We start from the raw sequence: 18,674 nt of genomic DNA, 5'->3' as shown, positions 1-18,674 counted from the left end.
GTGCTGTAGTTAATTCTGAGATGTAGAGTGGTTTGTGAACCATTGCTAGAGACACTAAGTTATGCTTATGGCAATAAGTAAATGAAGATGTGGCCAATGTATCTCTCCATATGGTAGCTGTTGTGAAATGTAACTTGAGAGCAGAGGTTCCTACCTAGGGTCCTTCCTGAAATTGTTTGTGAAGAGTAGAATTTCAACTATGTATATTCTTCTGAGTCCACAGCTTTGTAGATGTTCAAATGAGTCTGTGGCCCAGAAATGGTTAAGAACCACTTCCCTACAATCTTTCTTCCTAACATTTTCTGTTTCAACTTGTACTTGAGGAAGAAGTATGAGAAACGGAACATAATTTGATCTAACCCCCTAAATACAGCTCTCTGCCGCTGATATAGCTCTTTCATTTCCTGGCTTGAGGACACGTTGCTAGGTTGCCCTTCTGTGAGCTCTTGAGGGGACCTCTCCTTTGCTGGATTTGGAATCACTGGCCGCAGAGAAGGAGCAATTCCATGGAAACAGCATGCAGGGCTGTCCAGAGTGAATGGGCCGTGAAGCCCGTGACAGAGAAATCTGCACCATTTTCCATGACTTCTGGTTCTTGAAGAGCAGGTCTTACTTCCCTTATGTAGATTGTGGTTAGGAGGCCCCCCTTCTGGGCTTGTTCTTGATTCCTGATGTTTGGACGCAAGCGAATAATCTGATGTCTTGTGATTGCTGTTGGGCTGTGTTCAACCTGCCAAGGAACTTTACCTGTTCCTTTCTGCCTTCTCATTGGCTACCTCAATACATAGAGTTCCTTGGAGTAAACAATGCAGATTTGGAGTTTAAGTACTTTCCATCTGAGGACTGTGGACTTTCTCATGGGTGGAACAGTAGCAAGGGGATGGAGGGTGGAGGGTGTAGGAAGTAGAGTGAAGCCTCACCTCACATAACCAGGGGTGATGCTGGCACAGCTCTTGGATTTCCTTCAGCCTCTTGCTCTGCTCCCCAATATCATGACACCTGACCCCAGGTCTCTTGCAGACTCTTATTCTGTGTTTAAATTGGCTTCACTGCCAAAGTAGGTGATCTACAGTTGGAGTTGGTGGGGGTGGGATCAAGTAGGACAAAGGATAGATCCTGTAGCTCTGACAAAAAATAGTGGAAAGAGAAAGATTGTATTCTGGTGCCTTGATTGGGCCCTTAGAACAAAGTAAAGGCCTCTTTGTGCAAGGCTGGGAGGAGGATTTGCTGAACTGGTTCCAGTTAGATAAAGGTATCCCTGATCTCTGGCATCAGTGTGTGGGAATACTTCCCAATTCATGGTTCTAATGACACCACATTTTCCAACTGTAACAAAGAAATCTTAAAAGACTGAAAGTTATGAAGGTAACGCTATTAGTTGAAACAATAATAGCTGTCCTTGGCTGCCTGCCTTCTTGGTGCCTGGGACTTTCCATTTGTTATCTTATTTCAGCTTCTCAGCAATGCTGAGACAGGCATTGTTATCCCATTTTGCAAATAGGAAAACTGAGTTTCAGGGAGGTTAAAACTCCTTGTAAGTGTAGGCACTGGGATTCCAGTCTGAGGCTGCATCAGACTCCAAAGCCCACGACAACTCTTCTCTGTTGTCTTCCAAACAAACAATTTAAACAAAAAATCCTTTCATTTTATTTTAAAATCAATTTTAATTGCTATAGAGTTTCTTTACTATCTTGTGTTAATTTCTGCTGTACAGCAAAATGATTGTTTTATATATATATATATATATATATATATATCTCACATATATGTATAAAGCTTCCCAGGTGGCACTAGTAGTAAAGAACCCCCTGCCAATGCAGGAGACATAGGAGACACGGGTTCAATCCCTAGTTTGGGAAGATCCCATGAAGGAAATGGCTACCCATTCCAGTATTCTTGAATACCATGGACAGAGGAGCCTGGTGAGCTACAGTCCATAGGGTCACAAAGAGTTGGACACGACTGAAGCTAGTTAGCACACACATATGTTCAGTTCAGTCGCTCAGGTGCGTATGACTCTTTGTGACCCCATGGACTGCAGCACGCCAGGCTTCCCTGTCCATCACCATCTCCTGGAGTTTACTCAAACTCATGTCCAGCACATCGGTGATGCCATCCAACCATCTCATCCTCTGTCCATCCCCGTCTTCTCCTCCCTTCAGTCTTTCCCAGCATCAGGGTCTTTTCCATTTAGTCAGTTCTTCACATCAGGTGGCCAAAGTATTGGAGTTTCATTTTCAGTATCAGTCCTTCCAATGAATATTCAGGACTGATTTCCTTTTATGGACCACAGTCTTGTCTAACTCAATGAAACTATGAGCCATGCCATGTAGGGCCACCCAAGACGGACAGGTCATGGTGGAGAGTTCTGACAAAATGTGGTCCACTGGAGAAGGGAATGGCAAACCACTTCAGTATTCTTGCCTTGAGAACCCCATGAACGCACATATGTATATGCTGCTGCTGCTGCTGCTAAGTCGCTTCAGTCATGTCCGACTCTTTGTGACTCCATGGTCTGCAACATGCCAGGCTTCCCTGTCCATCACCAGCTCCCAGAGCTTGCTCAAACTCATGTGCAGCAAGTCAGTGATGCCATCCAACCATCTCATCCTCTGTCCGTCCCCTTCTCCTCCTGCCTTCAATCTTTCTCAGCATCAGGGTCTTTTCCAGTGAGTCAGTTCTTCACATCATGTGGCCAAAGAATTGGAGTTTCAGCTTCAGCATCAGTCCTTCCAGTAAATATTCAGGATTGATTTTCTTTAGGATTGACTGGTTTGATCTCCTAGCAGTCCAAGGGACTCTCAAGAGTCTTCTCCAACACCACAGTTCAAAAGCATCAACTCTTCAGTGCTCATCTTTCTTTATGGTTAAACTCTCACATCCATACATGACTATTGGAAAAGCCATAGCTTTAGACTATATGGGCCTTTGTCAGCAAAGTGATGTCTCTGCTTTTTAATATGCTATCTAGCTTTGTCATAGCTTTTCTTCCAAGGAGAAAGCATCTTTTAATTTCATGGCTGCAGTCATCATCTGCAGTGATTTTGGAGCCCAAGAAAATAAAGTCTCTCACTGTTTCCCCATCTATTTGCCATGAAGTGTTGGGACCAAATGCCATGATCTTCATTTTTTGAATGTTGAATTTTAAGCCAGCTTTTTCACTCTCCTCTTTCACTTACATCAAGAGACTTCCCTGATAGTTCAGTTGATAAAGAATCTGCCTTCAATGCAGGAGACCCTGGTTTGATTGCTGGGTCGGGAGGATCCTCTGGAGAAGAAATAGGCTACCCACTCCAGTGTTCTTGGACTTCCCTTATTGCTCAGCTGGTAAAGAATCTGCCTGCAATGCGGGAGACCTGGGTTTGATCCCTGGGTTGGGAAGACGCTCTGGATATCTCCCTATGCTAGGTGAAATATATTGCTTTTATGTTCTGCTCTGTCCTTGATTAGTGTAAGCTTTGTTTTGCCTTCCAGTATAGTTTAGCTCATGGTTGACCTGTCTCCCCCACTAGATTCCCAAGACCTCCAGGGCTGGTACCAAGTCCTGTTCACCCCTGCTTCACAGTGACTTACCCACAGTGATTGATATGTGTTTGTGAGCAGACCAAAGGACTGGCAGAGGGATGCCTGGAATGAATGGATACATATAGGGCTGGGTCCTGGCATGATCATGCAGGCTGTGCATCTGGGCTAGACTATCCAGGGAGTCTGGAATCCTTTCCACCCACTTTACAAGGTTATAAACATAGGAGATACATCATAGGGCCCATGGGATAACTGCTCTAGGCTGACTCCAGGCTTGTTCTGAGGCCTCTACTTTGGAATTCTTGTGTAAGGGGCCAGGCTGTCCAGGATTGCTTTTATAACACCTTTGCATTCACAGAAGAAAGGTCTTCCTCATCTCCCATGTGGACACAGGATTTGTCCCATCATACCACTGTAAATGGTTCTGAGTGTGCTGCAGGAGCATGTGCAGCATCCGCATAGGTGGGGAAACATCTTAAAAAAAATACAGTTGACTGAGGCCACCATGCCATGGATGGTCAGCCACTTTATCTCATTTTATTTTGTTATTCTTTACAACAACCTTTTGAGGAAGGTCTCTTGTCCCTCGTCTGTAGCCAAAGAAACTGAGACTGAGTGAAGTGTCTTGCCTAAGGTCATACAACTAAGCAAATGGTGGAGGCAGAATTCATACTCAGGACTGTCTGCTCCCAAAGGCTGGCATTTTAACAGGAAAACACATAGGAGAAAAATGGACTCCCTTTCCCCCATAAAACAGGATGAGTTAGATTTATAAAATTATGACAGATATTTCAGGTAAGTTGTTTCTAAATTATTGTTCACTTTTAATCCCTGAAAAAGATTGGCCAAAACAGAAGGAACTAGGGATGGAAAAGCACAATTCCTCTATCAAATATTGGCCTGAATTCCTCTCCATCAACCCCCTGCCACATGCACAGTATGAGGATGCCTAGAGAACATCCCCCCTACCCTACCCCTCAGCGTCTGCTCATTTCATAATTGAGATGCTTAAGGCTCCAAGATGTTAATATATTTCTAAAGGTCACACAAGAAGTTGAAAAGAGAACTGGCACTGAGAATTCTGGTCTGCCAAATTCTAGCCCAGTTTTCTTTCTGCTAAATTGGCCTGCCTTACAGTCGATCAACACATGTTTACAGGTTACTCAGGAAAATGTGGGAAGGAAGTGGAACATTACTGCATTCTGAGATAGAAGAGGGGACAAATGCTTCCCTCACCACCCGTCCTTATGCAGGTGCAGATAAAACTTGGAGATAAATCCTTGGTAGGACGGTTGGGTAATTTGGGGGTCCCCTGTGGCTTCGGGGGCCTGATTGGAGCTCTCCTCCAAGGAGAGGGGTCCTCTTTGGTTCCTGGGATATGGAGGGGGCTGCCATGGGCCCAGGAGTGCCCTGGAAGGATGCAAGGAGTGGGCCTCTTGAGCCTGTGCTCCTGGCCAGTTCTCAGCTAAAGGGTCCAAAGCAGAGGAGCCTTCCCAGCCTCTTGGCCATGAGAGTTAAGGATGTGAGGCTTAAGGGCCTCCGAACTGCTGAGGGTAGGGGAGGGCTGGTGGAAGAGTACAGGAGGCTGAGCCTCTACTCCCTCCCTCTAGACAGACTGTGGCTTGAGAGGGGTAGGGTTGTAAGGTCAGGTACTGGACTGTGGATGGAGCAGGAGCAAGAAGCCAGGGAGAAGCTTATGGGGGTCATTCTGGAAGGAGAAGCACTTTAAGGCAAGTTCTTGAGTTCGGCAGCCCAGGGAAGGCTGCAGTGGGCTTCTTGCAGGGCCTGGCTTCTAGCCCACCCCCAGTTCCTCAGCCTGGTGACCCCTTTGTCCCTATTGGATGGGCTAGTGTAACTAGAGCCCCAATAGCCCTCATCTCTGGGGACTACACAGCCCAGGTTTCTGTGTGAAACCTCTGGTCTGCAGTTTCTACCAGGCTTCCTGTCCATCTAGATGTGAGTCTGATGCCCAGTCATGGCACCTTGTGCCCTTGTCCCCCACCACACCACTTCCTGTTCCTCTCCACACACCATTCCCAAGCCCCACACCCTGTCCTCTTACCCCTAGTTCCTTCCTGACAACTCCCTCAGGTTCTCAGATCTGCACTGACCATTCATTTCTTCTTGATCCCAAAATTCTTTCATGGGCCCTGGCTCCCCAATTACCTTTCATACTACTCCATCTGCTCCCAGACTACTCCCAGGTAGGAGCAATAGCTTGGAATCTTTGCACAGCCTCTTCCCTCTAGTATAGTGGCTCTGAACCAGGGCAATTTTATCTTCTTTCCTCACCCTGTGGACATAAGGTAATGTCTTTAGATATTTTTGTTTGTTATAGCTGTGCTGTGCTTAGTCACTCAGTCATGTCCGACTCTTTGCCACCCCGTGGACTGTAGCTTGCCAGGCTCCTCTGTCCATGGGGATTCTCCAGGCAAGAATACTGGAGTGGGTTGCCATGCCCTCCTCTTGCCATAACTGGGTAGGTCACAACTTGTGCCACAGGATACCACAAAACATCGTATGATACACAGGGTGGGCACCTGTGATGAAGAATTATCTGGCCCCAAATGTCAATAGCCTGTACATTGAGAACACCTGTTATACAGCAACAGGTCTATAAGGTTAAGCTCAGAAACTGTCATGTATAGAGCCTTTTCTTGCTAAACTTCCAGGAATAGTTACTCTTTCTGTTCCTCAATTGGGAGAGGCAAGCAGGGTGTTGCCATGAAACAGCTAGCACATCATCAAGAATCTACAAAAAAAGAAGCAAGGAGCTTCCCTGCTCCCTAAATTTACTACCATCTTTTAGAGAAAGTACTGGACTACAACCTTTGAATGCCTTTCTGCCTGTAGAAGATAGTGCCACTTTTTGGAAAGGGAAGAGCAACTTATTATTTTAGCAGTTTATCAAATGCAAAGTTTCATATGGTGAATGCAGTAAGGATGGGGAGCCCTACCTCACTAATTTTATTTTCTTCATTCTTCAACCTTCTTTGACTATGAGAATATTTGCTGGGTCAGAAAAACACCCTAGAGGTGACTCTGTTCAGCAAAACTAACTGCCTTTGTTTTAATTTAAGGTGGAGGAATTCTTTCTTAAGAGTGTACGTATTTCTCAGAAACTGGCCCAGAAAATTATTTGTTTCTTTAGAGTTGAGTTTCTTGAGCCTCTGTTTATAACTAAGCAATGAAAATGCTTGCCAAAAGATTTCATTGGTCAGTCTAACTTCTTTTTTTCCACTCTTGCCAGTTTCTTCCATCTGCACCCAGGTATCTTCAGCATGGGGGAACAAAACCACTCTCCCGGGAAGGAGCTTCAGCACTGGACACAAAAAGAGGCTCCAGGAAAGAGAAGCTGGCACTCCCATGCCTACGCCCTTGGTGCCATTTCCAACTTTATGTCCACTTTTCTGACCTTTCCTATCTATAAGGTTGTGTTCCGGCAACAGATCCATGCTGTGGCGGTGTCAGAGGCTTTGCGGCAGCTTTGGCATGAAGGCCCTCAATACTTCTACCGGGGAATCTACCCGCCTCTTCTCTCCAAGACATTGCAAGGGACTCTGCTGTTTGGGACTTACGATAGCATGCTGTGTTGTCTCTCCCCTGTTGGGCCACACTCCCTGGGGAACCGCTGGGCTGCGGGGCTTATGTCTGGTGTGGTGGAGGCTGTGGCACTTAGCCCCTTTGAGAGGGTGCAAAATGTGCTCCAGGATGGTCGCAAGCAAGCTCGCTTTCCCAGCACCATCAGCATTCTCAAGGAATTTCACTCTTATGGGCTTTGGGGCCGGCTGTCACAGGGTTACTATCGCGGTTTCTGGCCTATCCTTCTCAGGAACAGCCTGGGGAGTGCTCTGTATTTCTCCTTCAAGGATCCCATTCAGAATAGCTTGGCAGAGCAAGGCCTGCCCCACTGGGTTCCTGCCTTGGTGTCTGGGAGTGTCAATGGAACAATCACCTGCCTAGTTCTGTATCCTCTGATTGTGCTGGTTGCCAATATGCAGTCCCACATTGGCTGGCAGAGCATGCCCAGCTTATGGGCCTCTATCCAGGATGTGTGGGACACTCGGGGCCGAAAGGTATTTCTGATCTACCGGGGAGGTTCCCTGGTCATCCTAAGGTCCAGTGTAACCTGGGGCCTTACTACTGCTATCCATGACTTCCTGCAGAGGAGGTATCATTCCAGGAAAGAGCCGAAAGACTGACTGGCTGCAGGCAGTGTAGTGTGGCCATGGCAACTTGTTATTCTAAGCCTTCCTGGGGTGGCTTAAATAGCTTACTTCTTTGGCTTGGTCACCTAATACAACTATTCTTCAAAATCTTTCAACTGTCAGTGCACTCGAGAAGGTCACAACTACCAGCCTGTTCTGTAAAGCCAAAACCCAATAGGGTTCCTTGGTTAGAAAAAGAAATTCACCCCAGTTTATCCACAGCTTCATGCAGACCCAGGAAGGCTTTAAGTAACATGTCACCTGCATGAAATGTCATTCCTTTAAGGAATTTGCTGACATTAAGAGGAAACTCTAAAAGATGACCTTAATCAGGCACTGTGAATTCTGGGACCCCTCCAGTTGTCTTCTGGGCCAAACTGAGTGGAGGACCAGGAATTCCAATTTCAGAGAACTAAGCTTGACTCTTGGTATGGGGATTCCAGAGACTTTTTCAGATGGCTATGTTCACTACCCCTGCCACCACCACTCTCACTTTTCAAAGTTGTTGGTGCTAGTTTCAGGGTAGTGGTTGTGGCTAGAAATCCTGAATTAGACTTGCCTCAACTGATCAGATGCCACAAGAACTGGTGGGAATGGGAAGAAGTGTGGTCCTTGGATGGATGGAAAGAATAGACTTTGAGTGAAGAGGTTTAGTTACATGCAGAATAGAAAATTCTACTATTGATTGATTGGTGTTACATGCTGGGACATTTCTGATAGCAAGGCAATAACATTGCCTAGTAACCACTTGAGTTTCCCTAAGAAATCTGGAACTCAAATGACTATATCTTTTCATCAATAATTGCATATTTTATTGCCATGGATAAATATAATTACTGTGACATAAGTTAAAGATCTGAATTGTAGCCTGTCATTTAAAGCCATTCAAAATATGGCCCCCATAAAATTTGTAGCATATTATCACACCATTCCTACTTACATAGATACAATACCCTAGCCAAACTGGAGTATTGTTCCCTCCTCAAACATGCCACTAACTTTCCCATAGCCATGCTCTATCTTCTCCACCTCCAACACCTGTTCTCTACATGTGACTCTACATAATTACTGTGACATAAGTTACTGTGACATAAGTTAAAGATCTGAAATTGTAGCCTGCCATTTAAAGCCATTCAAAATATGGCCCCCATAAAATTTGTAGCATATTATCACACCATTCCTACTTACATAGATCCCATACCCTAGCCAAACTGGAGTATTGTTCCCTCCTCAAACATGCCACTAACTTTCCCATAGCCATGCTCTATCTTCTCCACCTCCAACACCTGTTCTCTACATGCCAGTCCACCAAAATCCTTCCAGTTCCTCAAAGCCCAGGTCAGATGCCACCTTCTCTAAGGAGTCTCTTCTGATTGCCCCTACTGAATGTGATTGCCCCTAATTGAATGTGACGTTAGTCTCTTGTGATGTCTCTCTCCAATTACACTTCATACGTGGCACTGATTCCATTATGTCACTGAGCTCATGTGGTCCTCTGTTCTTGACGTTCTTCAATACCTCCTACTAGACTGTAAAACTCCTTGAAAGCAGGGATTCTTGTATATGTTTTTAAATCTCCCATTGTGCCTAGGTGCTCAATAATGTTGGCTGAATTATTGAATTGATTATCAAGCTGTGATATGGTCTTTATCCTCAGGGTGCTGTCCCTTGTACATGAAGATAATGTTATTGATTCATTGTCATGAAGATGTCTGCCTTTAGGGTGTGATTTTTGTTTTATTAGTGGATTTAGTTTTGTGCTAATGATAATGATGCTGATGATGATAATAATAATACCAACAATAAGTAAAAGTGACTTTCAACTGGGACATTTGATGAGTTTGTGTTACTGGTGGCATGTTTGTTACTGGCAACACTTTGGATCTGAAATTCACAGAGACGTTGCCTAATGGTCTGATATTTATTTTTAACTCTGGAATTTTGAGGATTTCCAAGATGACATACATTGCAGTTTTTCCCTTATAAATGATATCATGTAATGATCTCCACATGCACCTCCTTCCTTACCAAACCAAAATTGTCATTTATAATGATCTGACTATAGATCCTGGCTGTGGGGATTCCTCACTGAATATCAGAGAAGTTAAAGACACGGCTGTAAGCATTATGAGATCAGAAAGCATTTGCCAGCAAGGTCAACAAAAAATGGCGGGTCCAGAATCGCTGCAGATGCATTCCCGTGTCTGATCCCTCTGCAGACCTGGATGTGGTGGGTCAGTACTCTGCTTGTAGATTCAGTGACAGGGAGCACAGAGTCTGTACCAGGGAAGGAAAAGTAGAAGAGCAGTTAGTTCTACTTAAAGGCTAGCTCTCAGAATACAAAAAAAGCATTATTTAGATAATGACTTCAGTTTATAAGCTGAAAAGAAGGGGATAAACTATGGTACTCTCCCACTTTTTTATTCAAGATAAAATATGGTATCCCCCCACATTTATTTCTAAGCACACTGTCCATTTTCACTTATGTCAGTATGTCAGTCCACGTCTGTTCCTTCATTTTAACTTATTTAGAAATAAGTTCAAACTTCTAGAAAAGCTGCCAACATAAATAGAGTTCAAAGAACACTCATATACCCTTTATCCCAAATCACCTACTATTAACATTTTACACCATTTGCTTTATTTCTTAAGCACTCATTCTCTCCACACACATGATATTTTTTGCTGAACTGAGTTGCAATTTTTAATATTTCTAGATTCAACATTTGTAGATTCAAATTCTTTTAAAAAGACTGAGGGCTTTATGACACTGGCACAGTTATAATTGAATAAATGAAAGCTCACAGCAGATTTTAAAGCTACATTAGTGGTAATTATTTAAATTTACTATATTTGTCTTTTTAAAAATTTTACATTTTCATTATGTATGTTAATACTTGAAGTTATGCAATTATAAATATGAATTTACAACTAAAGCATGTTATAATTGAAATAATTTATTTTTACAAATTGGTTCATGTAAAATTTTAAAATTACATAGGCTGGGCTTCCCTGGTGGCTCAGTGGTAAAGAATCTGCCTGCCAATGCAGGAGACGCCAGTCCAATCCCTGGTCCTGGAAGATCCCACATACCACGGAGCCACTAAGCCTGTGCGCCACAACTATTAAGCCAGTGCTCTGGAGCCTGGAAGCCACAGCTACCGAGCCCATGTACCCTAGAGCCCGTGCTCTGCAACAAGACAAGCCACTGCAGTGAGAAGCCTGTGCACTGCAACTAGGGAGTAGCCCCGACTCTCCGAAACTAAAGAAAAGCCCTTGCAGCAATGAAGACTCAGCACATCCAATAAATAAACTAATAAAATTATATTACAAAACACATAGGCTGATCAACTTTTCCCATTTAAATCTTCTGAGTAAAATTTGAGAGTGTAATAGTTTTCTAGTAGTTTTAAATATCAATATTTAGTTTTGTGGTGTTAATATTGTTTTCTGACATTTAAAAATTGCTTTTGGATTTAAGATCAATAAAATAAAGAGATAATAAATACCTATGTCTGTTTAAAACTTATAAAATGTAGAATTTAACACTAAAGCTACTTGGTATAAAAAGGTGAAAGAAAAAATAAAAATCCCTGTATGAGCTCTGTGTATTTTGGTCTAAATATAAACTACTGCAGATTCCTAAAGCTCAAAGTGAAAGAATAAGTAACTAATGTATTACAACTATTATCACAATTATATGGTTTATTAAGACAATTTTGCTTTTGACATTTATTTTTAAACATTGATAGCATTGTAATTTATGTGTTTGGGATAACCGCATGTAGTATGGTAAAGTTAATTAAATAATGGTATGTAGGAGACAAACTGGAGAAGGAAATGGCAACCCACTCCAGTGTTCTTGCCTGGAGAATCCCAGGCACGGGGGAGCCTGGTGGGCTTCCGTCTATGGGGTCGCACAGAGTTGGACACGACTGATGCGACTTAGCAGCAGCAGCAGCAGCAGGAGATGAACAGCATGATAATTCAGGAAAAAAGTGAAAAGTTTTCCTAAAGAATAAGGTAAAAATACTGTAGTTCCCTGTTCTGTTCCCTTTCCAACTTCTCTTTGTCTTTCTTTTCCTCACATCTTCAGTGCTTCCTCCTTCACCCTCAGTCTCAGTTCATGACCTTACTTTCTCTCTCATTAGGAAAAGAGAAGCATTCAGAATAGAATTACCAGTTAGAAGAACATTTATAAAGTTACTGTGTATGTAATGACCACCCAAGATAAGAAATTCAACATCTTGATAACCCCCATCACTATTCCTCCTGCACTCCAAGCCCCTCACTGATGCTATTCCTCCATCCATCCTAGAGATAACTCCTATGCTGGCAAATATGATATCATTTCTTTACTTTTCTTTATAGATTTATCTTCCTGTCACTGGGAGGGGAACCCTTTCCAGGGCCCAAGAGTGGGCTCTTGTCTAACAATCGAAAAGGAATTGTCCGAGGAGACACATGTACTGACAAAGCAAAAGACTTTATTGGCAAAGGGCGCCCACGTGGACAGCAGCAGGGAAAGGGAACCTGGGAGAACTGCTCCAACACATGGCTCAAAATCTCAGGTTTTATGGTAATGGAGTTAATTTCCTGGTTGTCTCTGGCCAACCATCTTGCCTGTGCCTATATTTGGTCTGATTCAAGACCCTTCCTGGTGGCATGTGCATCTCTCAGCCAAGATGGATTCCAGCAAGAAGGTTTCTGGGAGGTTGGCAGGACATATTATGGGCTAGTGTCTCCTCTCTCCTTTTGGCCCCTCCTGAATTCTTCCAGCTGGTGGTAGCTTGTCAGTTCTGTGCTCCTTATCAGGACCTCCTGATGTGAGATAACTCATGCAAGTGGTTGTTATCCTGCCTGGCCAGGGCAGGCAGTTTCGGTCAATGGTTCCCTAACATTCCATATAAGCATCCCTAAACAATACAGTTTTATTTTGTAGATCTTGAACTTTATGTACTTGGAATTGTGACTAGCTTCCCAGGTGGCACAGTGGTAAAGAATCCATCTGCCAATGCAGGAGACTCAAAAAACGTGGGTTTGATCCCTCAGTTGGGAAGATCCCTTGGAAGAGGAAAATGGTAACCCGCTCCAGTATTCTTGCCTGGAGAATCCCATGGACAAATGGCTACAGTCAGGCCAGCTACAATCCATGGGGTTGCAAAGAGATGGACAAGACTAAGCATACATGCACACCTTTGATATTATTTGTGAGATTCATCCACATTGCTGCAAGTAGTTCTAGTTACTTCATTTTTGTAAAATAAATTTACTTTCAGTTCAGTTCAGTTCAGTTCAGTCGCTCAGTCATGTCCGACTCTTTGCTACCCCATGGACTGTAGCACGCCAGGCCTCCCTGTCCATTACCAACTCACAGAGTTTACCCAAACTCATGTCCATTGAGTCAGTGATGCCATCCAACCATCTCATCCTCTGTCGTCCCCTTCTCCTCCTGCCCCCAATCTTTCCCAGCATCAGGGTCTTTTCAGATGAGACAACTCTTCGTATCAGGTGGCCAAAGCATTGGAGCTTCAGTATCAACACTTTCAATGAATATTCAGGGTTGATTTCCTTTTGGATTGACTGGTTTGATCTCCTTGCAGTCCAAGGGACTCGAGAGTCTTCTCCAACACCACAGTTCAAAAGCATCAATTCTTTGGCACTGAGCCTTCTTTATGGGCCAACTCTCACATCAGTACATGACTATTGGAAAAACCATAGCTTTGACTATACAGACCTTTTTTGGCAAAGTGATATCTCTGCTTTTTAATACGCTGTCATAGTTTTTCATACTGTAGATTTGTCATAGTTTTCCTTCCAAGGAACAAGCACCTTTTAACTTCATGGCTGCAGTCTCCATCTGCAGTGATTTTGGAGCCCAGGAAAATAAAATCTGGTACTGTTTCCATTTTTTCTTAATTGCCTTGCCTCATGATTATTTTTACGTATTTTATATCCTTTACTTGACAGGTCACTGGAGGCAGAGAAAGGGTCTTTTTCATCTTTGTGTTCTCCATGATACCGAATACAATCTATTACACATTGTAGATACACAATAAGTGTGTTTTGGTTAACCTGATAGCTAATACCAGAGGGATGGATAAAATAGAGTTATCATTCATAAGAATTAATGTAAATTGAATGCATACTCTGTGCCAGGTACTATACCAAAGCTTTACAATAATTATTTAATCTATCACACAATCCCATGAGATAAGCACCATTTTTAGTTTTTATTTGCCCAAGATTTCATAGTCAGTAAGTTAGAGCCTGGGGCAGAATCATCTGACTCTAAATCTTCTGCTTTAATCAGTGTGTTATAATGCAAAGCAACATGGTGGGAACTCAAACATTTTGAGTTTGGAAGAGGGTTAACAGATGAGAGACTAGCTCTTATTTCCTGGAGGACTTAGCATCTGGGTTTAGAAAGCTAGATTGGGGTTAAATTGTGGATGTCTTTGAATGCCAGGTATGGCATGAGAAGTCATCTGCCTTTCCCTGATTTCCATCTGCACCAGTCGAGATGCTGATTACTTTCTGAGGCCCAACATAAACACCTGATATGATATGAGAACTTCCACAGTCCTCCAAATCACATTGAATTGCCCCTACTTCCATAGTACTTTGTTTACATCTCTGCCTTGATGTATAATATTACTTTCTTAATGGTAATAGTCTGTGGATGTTTCTATCTTCTTCGCATTTTATAAATTCTTTGACAGCAGGCACCCTATTTTACCAGAATATAAGGGAATGTGTGCATATATTTTCCTCATTTCCTCTTTATTAAATATTTATAAAATCATGTACAGATGTGAGAGTTGGACCATAAAGAAGGCTTAGCACTAAAGAATTGATGCTTTTGAACTGTGGTGCTGGAGAAAACTCTTGAGAGTCCCTTGGACAGGAAGGAGATCAAACCAGTCAATCCTAAAGGAAACCAACCCTGAATATTCATTGGACGGACTGATGCTGAAGCTGAAGCTCCGATATTTTGGCCACCTGATGCAAAGATCTGACTTCTTGGAAAAGACCCTGATGCTAGGAAAAACTGAGGACAGGAGGAGAAGGGGACAACAGAGGATGAGATGGTTAGATGGCATCACCAATTCAATGGACATAAGTTTGAGCAAACTCTGGGATATAGTGAAGGATAGGGAAGCGTGGCATGCTGCAGTCCATGGGGTCACAGAGAGTTGGACAGGACTTAGTGACTGAACAGCAGCAGTATGAATAGCTACACTAGTGACATATAAAAAAAGATGTAGAATTCAATAACCGAGTAGAAAATTCAGTATAAATAACCCTTTCACAGTAGCCCCCAAATCTAAAAGGCAGCTAAAAAGATAGCTAACAAACATGAATACACCATTACACATAAAAGCATAAAATTGTGCTAAAGGACATTTCAAAAATATCTGAAAGTAAAGAAATAAACTTAGTAAGAACTATACAGAGTGTGGGATTTTACCTATACACAATCTAAGATATTAGGCTACTCTAGTTCCATGGATTCTGGCATAAGACATGAGAATCTTGGGTGAGAGACAAAGGACTTTATTATAATTTTTTGATATAAATTTATTTATTTTAATTGGAGGCTAATTACTTTACAATATTGTATTGGTTTTGCCATACATCAACATGAATCCGCCACGGGTTTACACTTTATTATTGACAATAAAAGCAGTAACCAGAGCTTATGATGATTTGTGTCTATCCTTAATACCCCCCACCCTCCTAACCAAGTCCCACAAGGATGATATGAAGGACGCTGAACACATACTGGATTGCATTACAGGAGAGGGACAATGAGTTTGGAGGTTCCACTGATTTTATAGAAAAGTAAAAGCAAGCCTGCTCTTTTTCTATAGGGAGATATTTCCTCACCCTTCATTGCAAACATGACCCTGAGAAATGGCTCAGAAAAACAGGCTTCAAGGATTGCATTTTGGCATACTCAGCAAGAAAATACAGGGGTACAAAGGGACCATGGAGGATTGTTTCTCCCAAACACTATTGCATTTATACATGGGAAGACTTCATGTCAATAAGTTAGCATGCATGTGTGCTAAGTTGGTTCAGTCCTGTCCAACTCTTTGTGATCCTATGGAATGTAACCCACCAGGCTCCTCTGTCCATGGGATTCTCCAGGCAAGAATAATGGACTGGATTGCCATGCCTTCCTTCAGGGGATCTTCCCCACCCAGGGATCAAACCCAAGTCTCTATGTCTCCTGCATTGGCAGGCAGGTTCTTTACCATTAGTATGACCTGGGAAACCCCCCAAAAGTTAGAAATTCACCTCAAATTAATCCCTAAGTCCAGTAACACTCCAATCAAAATATTAATATTAACAAGACCATTTTTTTTGTGGAACTTGAAAATTGATTACAAAATTGGAAAAGGCATGTGCAGAAAACTTGGTTTCCCTGACAGCTCAGTTGTAAAGAATCCACCTGCAATGCAGGAGACGCCAGTTCTATTCCTGCGTCAGGAGGATTTACTGGAGAAGGGATAGGCTACCCACTCTAGTATTCTTGGCTTCCCTTGTGGCTCAGCTGGTAAAGAACCTGCCTGCAATGCAGGAGACCTGGGTTCAATTCCTGGGTTGGGAAGATACCCTGGAGAAGGGAAAGGCTACCCACTCCAGTATTCTGGCCTGGAGAATTCCATGGACTTTATAGTCCATTGGGTCACAAAGAGTTGGACACAACTGAGTGACTTTCACATTCACCTTCTTTATACAGAAAATTGATTTATGAAGGATGTTGCACTGCAAAAGAGTGGAGAAAGGACTGATAAAGAATGGTCTTGATCTGAGGGCTGATTTTATGTGTGTCTTCATTTTGTGAATATTCATCAAGATGTACAGTTAAGATATGTCCATTTTCTGTATGTGTGCTATACTTAAGTAAAAACCTTTTGAAAACCTACTTAATAGTATACTTTCTCACCAGTAGAGTTGCATGTTTGAGTAGAGAAACTCAAACAAGTTTGTTTAAGCTACACTTATTTTAAACCAAATAAGGATGGCTTATAAACCAAACCAACAAAATAGGAATGCAGAAAAAAATTTCTTGGAATACAGAGAAATTTTTCAAAATATGTTACAGACCAATAATTAGAATATAAAATACGTAAAGTACCCATGAGAAGCAATATTAAGAAGACAAACAGGGGTTTCCCTGGTGGCTCAGTGGTAAAGAATCTGCCTAAATGCAGGAGACACATGTTCAATGCTTGGTCCAAGAAGATCCTTACATGCTGCGGAGCAACTAAGCCCATGTGCCACAACTACTGAGCCTGTGCTCTAAAGCCAGGAAACTGAAATTACTGAAGCCCGTGGGCTCTAGAGCCTGTGCTCCACAAGAGAACCCACTGCAATGAGAAGTCCGTGCACTGCAACTAGAGAGTAGGCCCTGTTTGCCTCAATGAGAGAAAAACCTGTGTGCAGCAACTAAAACCCAGTGCAGCCCTCCAAATAAATACAAAAATAAACAAATAAAATTATTTTTAAAAAGGAGACAAAAGAAAAATGGGTAAAGGATATCAAAAGATAATTCAAAGAAGAGGAAGTATGTTTGCTCAGAAAAACCTACAATGAGATGCTCACCCAAAGAAATGGTATGGGAAAGGCAGGTTCAACATTAGGGAGATGCTAATTTTCATTTCTTAGACTGGTAAAAAAAGAAATTTAAAGATACTTATCTGCAAGAATGTGGGGGAAATGGGTACACTTCTACAGCTGATGTGTGTGTAAATTGATGTAATTAGCATTTGGCAGTGTCTAGTGAGGTTGAAAGTGCTGCACTCAATGTGTCAGCAAATTTGGAAAATTCAGCAGTGGCCACAGGACTGGAAAAGGTCGGTATTCATTCCAATCTCTAAGAAAGGCGATGCCAAAGAATGCTCAAACTACTGCACAATTGTACTCATCTCACACGCTAGTAAAGTAACTCTCAAAATTCTCCAAGCCATGCTTCAACAATACGTGAACTGTGAACTTCCAGATGTTCAACCTGTATTTAGAAAAGGCAGAGGAACCAGAGATCAAATTATCAACATCCAACAAATTGCTGGATCATTGAAAAAGCAAGAGAGTTTCAGGAAAACATCTATTTCTGCTTTATTGATTATGCCAAAGCCTTTAAGTGTGTGGATCACAATAAACTGTGAAAAATTCTGAAAGCGATGGGAATACCAGACCACCTGAATTGCCTCTTGAGAAATCTGTGTGCAGGCCAGGAAGCAACAGTTAGAACTGGACATGGAACAACAGACTGGTTCCAAATCAGGAAAGGTGTACATCAAGGCTGTATATTGTCACCCTGCTTAGTTAACTTATATGCAGAGTACATGAGAAACACTGAGCTGGATGAAGCACAAGCTGGAATCAAGATTGCTGGGAGAAATATCAATAACCTCAGATATGCAGATGACACTATATTTATGGCAGAAAGTGAAGAAGCACTAAAGAGCCTCTTGATGAAAGTGAAAGAGGAGAGTGAAAAAGTTGGTTTAAAGTTCAACATTCAGAAAACTAAGATCATGTCATCTGGTCCCAACACTCCATGGCAAATAGACGGGGAAACAGTGGCAGACTTTATTTTGGGGGGCTCCAAAATCACTGCAGATGGTGACTGTAGCCATGAAATTAAAAGATGTTTACTCCTTGGAAGGAACGTTATGACCAACCTAGACAGCATTTTAAAAAGCAGACATTTCTTTGCCAACAAAGGTCTGTCTAGTCAAGGCTATGGTTTTTCCAGTGGTCATGTATGGATGTGAGAGTTGGACTGTAAAGAAAGGTGAGTGCTGAAGAATTGATGCTTTTGAACTGTGGTGTTGGAGAAGACTCTTGAGAGTCCCTTGGACTGCAAGGAGATACAACTAGTCCCTCCTAAAGGAGATCAGTCCTGAGTGTTCATTGGAAGGACTG

The 18,674-nt window shown here is 42.5% G+C and overlaps 1 protein-coding gene across 2 annotated transcripts in view; it reads left to right on the top strand.

Moving 5' to 3' along the window:
* Window positions 1–9,560, top strand: part of SLC25A53 (solute carrier family 25 member 53) — a 57,697-nt gene extending 48,137 nt beyond the window's left edge. Inside the window, exon 3 of one of the 2 annotated variants that reach the window (XM_005227882.5) lies at window positions 6,776–9,560. In XM_005227882.5, the coding sequence (XP_005227939.1) occupies window positions 6,807–7,727 (921 nt within the window). In that variant the 5' untranslated portion in view covers window positions 6,776–6,806 and the 3' untranslated portion in view covers window positions 7,728–9,560. The remainder of the gene's footprint in view (window positions 1–6,775) is intronic. The other variant, NM_001191233.1, reaches the window with a different exon arrangement.
* Window positions 9,561–18,674: the final 9,114 nt, after the last annotated feature.

The sequence above is a fragment of the Bos taurus genome, chromosome X (assembly GCF_002263795.3).
Source record: "Bos taurus isolate L1 Dominette 01449 registration number 42190680 breed Hereford chromosome X, ARS-UCD2.0, whole genome shotgun sequence".
Lineage (NCBI taxonomy): Eukaryota > Metazoa > Chordata > Mammalia > Artiodactyla > Bovidae > Bos > Bos taurus.
This window is presented reverse-complemented; position numbering and strand designations above follow the sequence as displayed.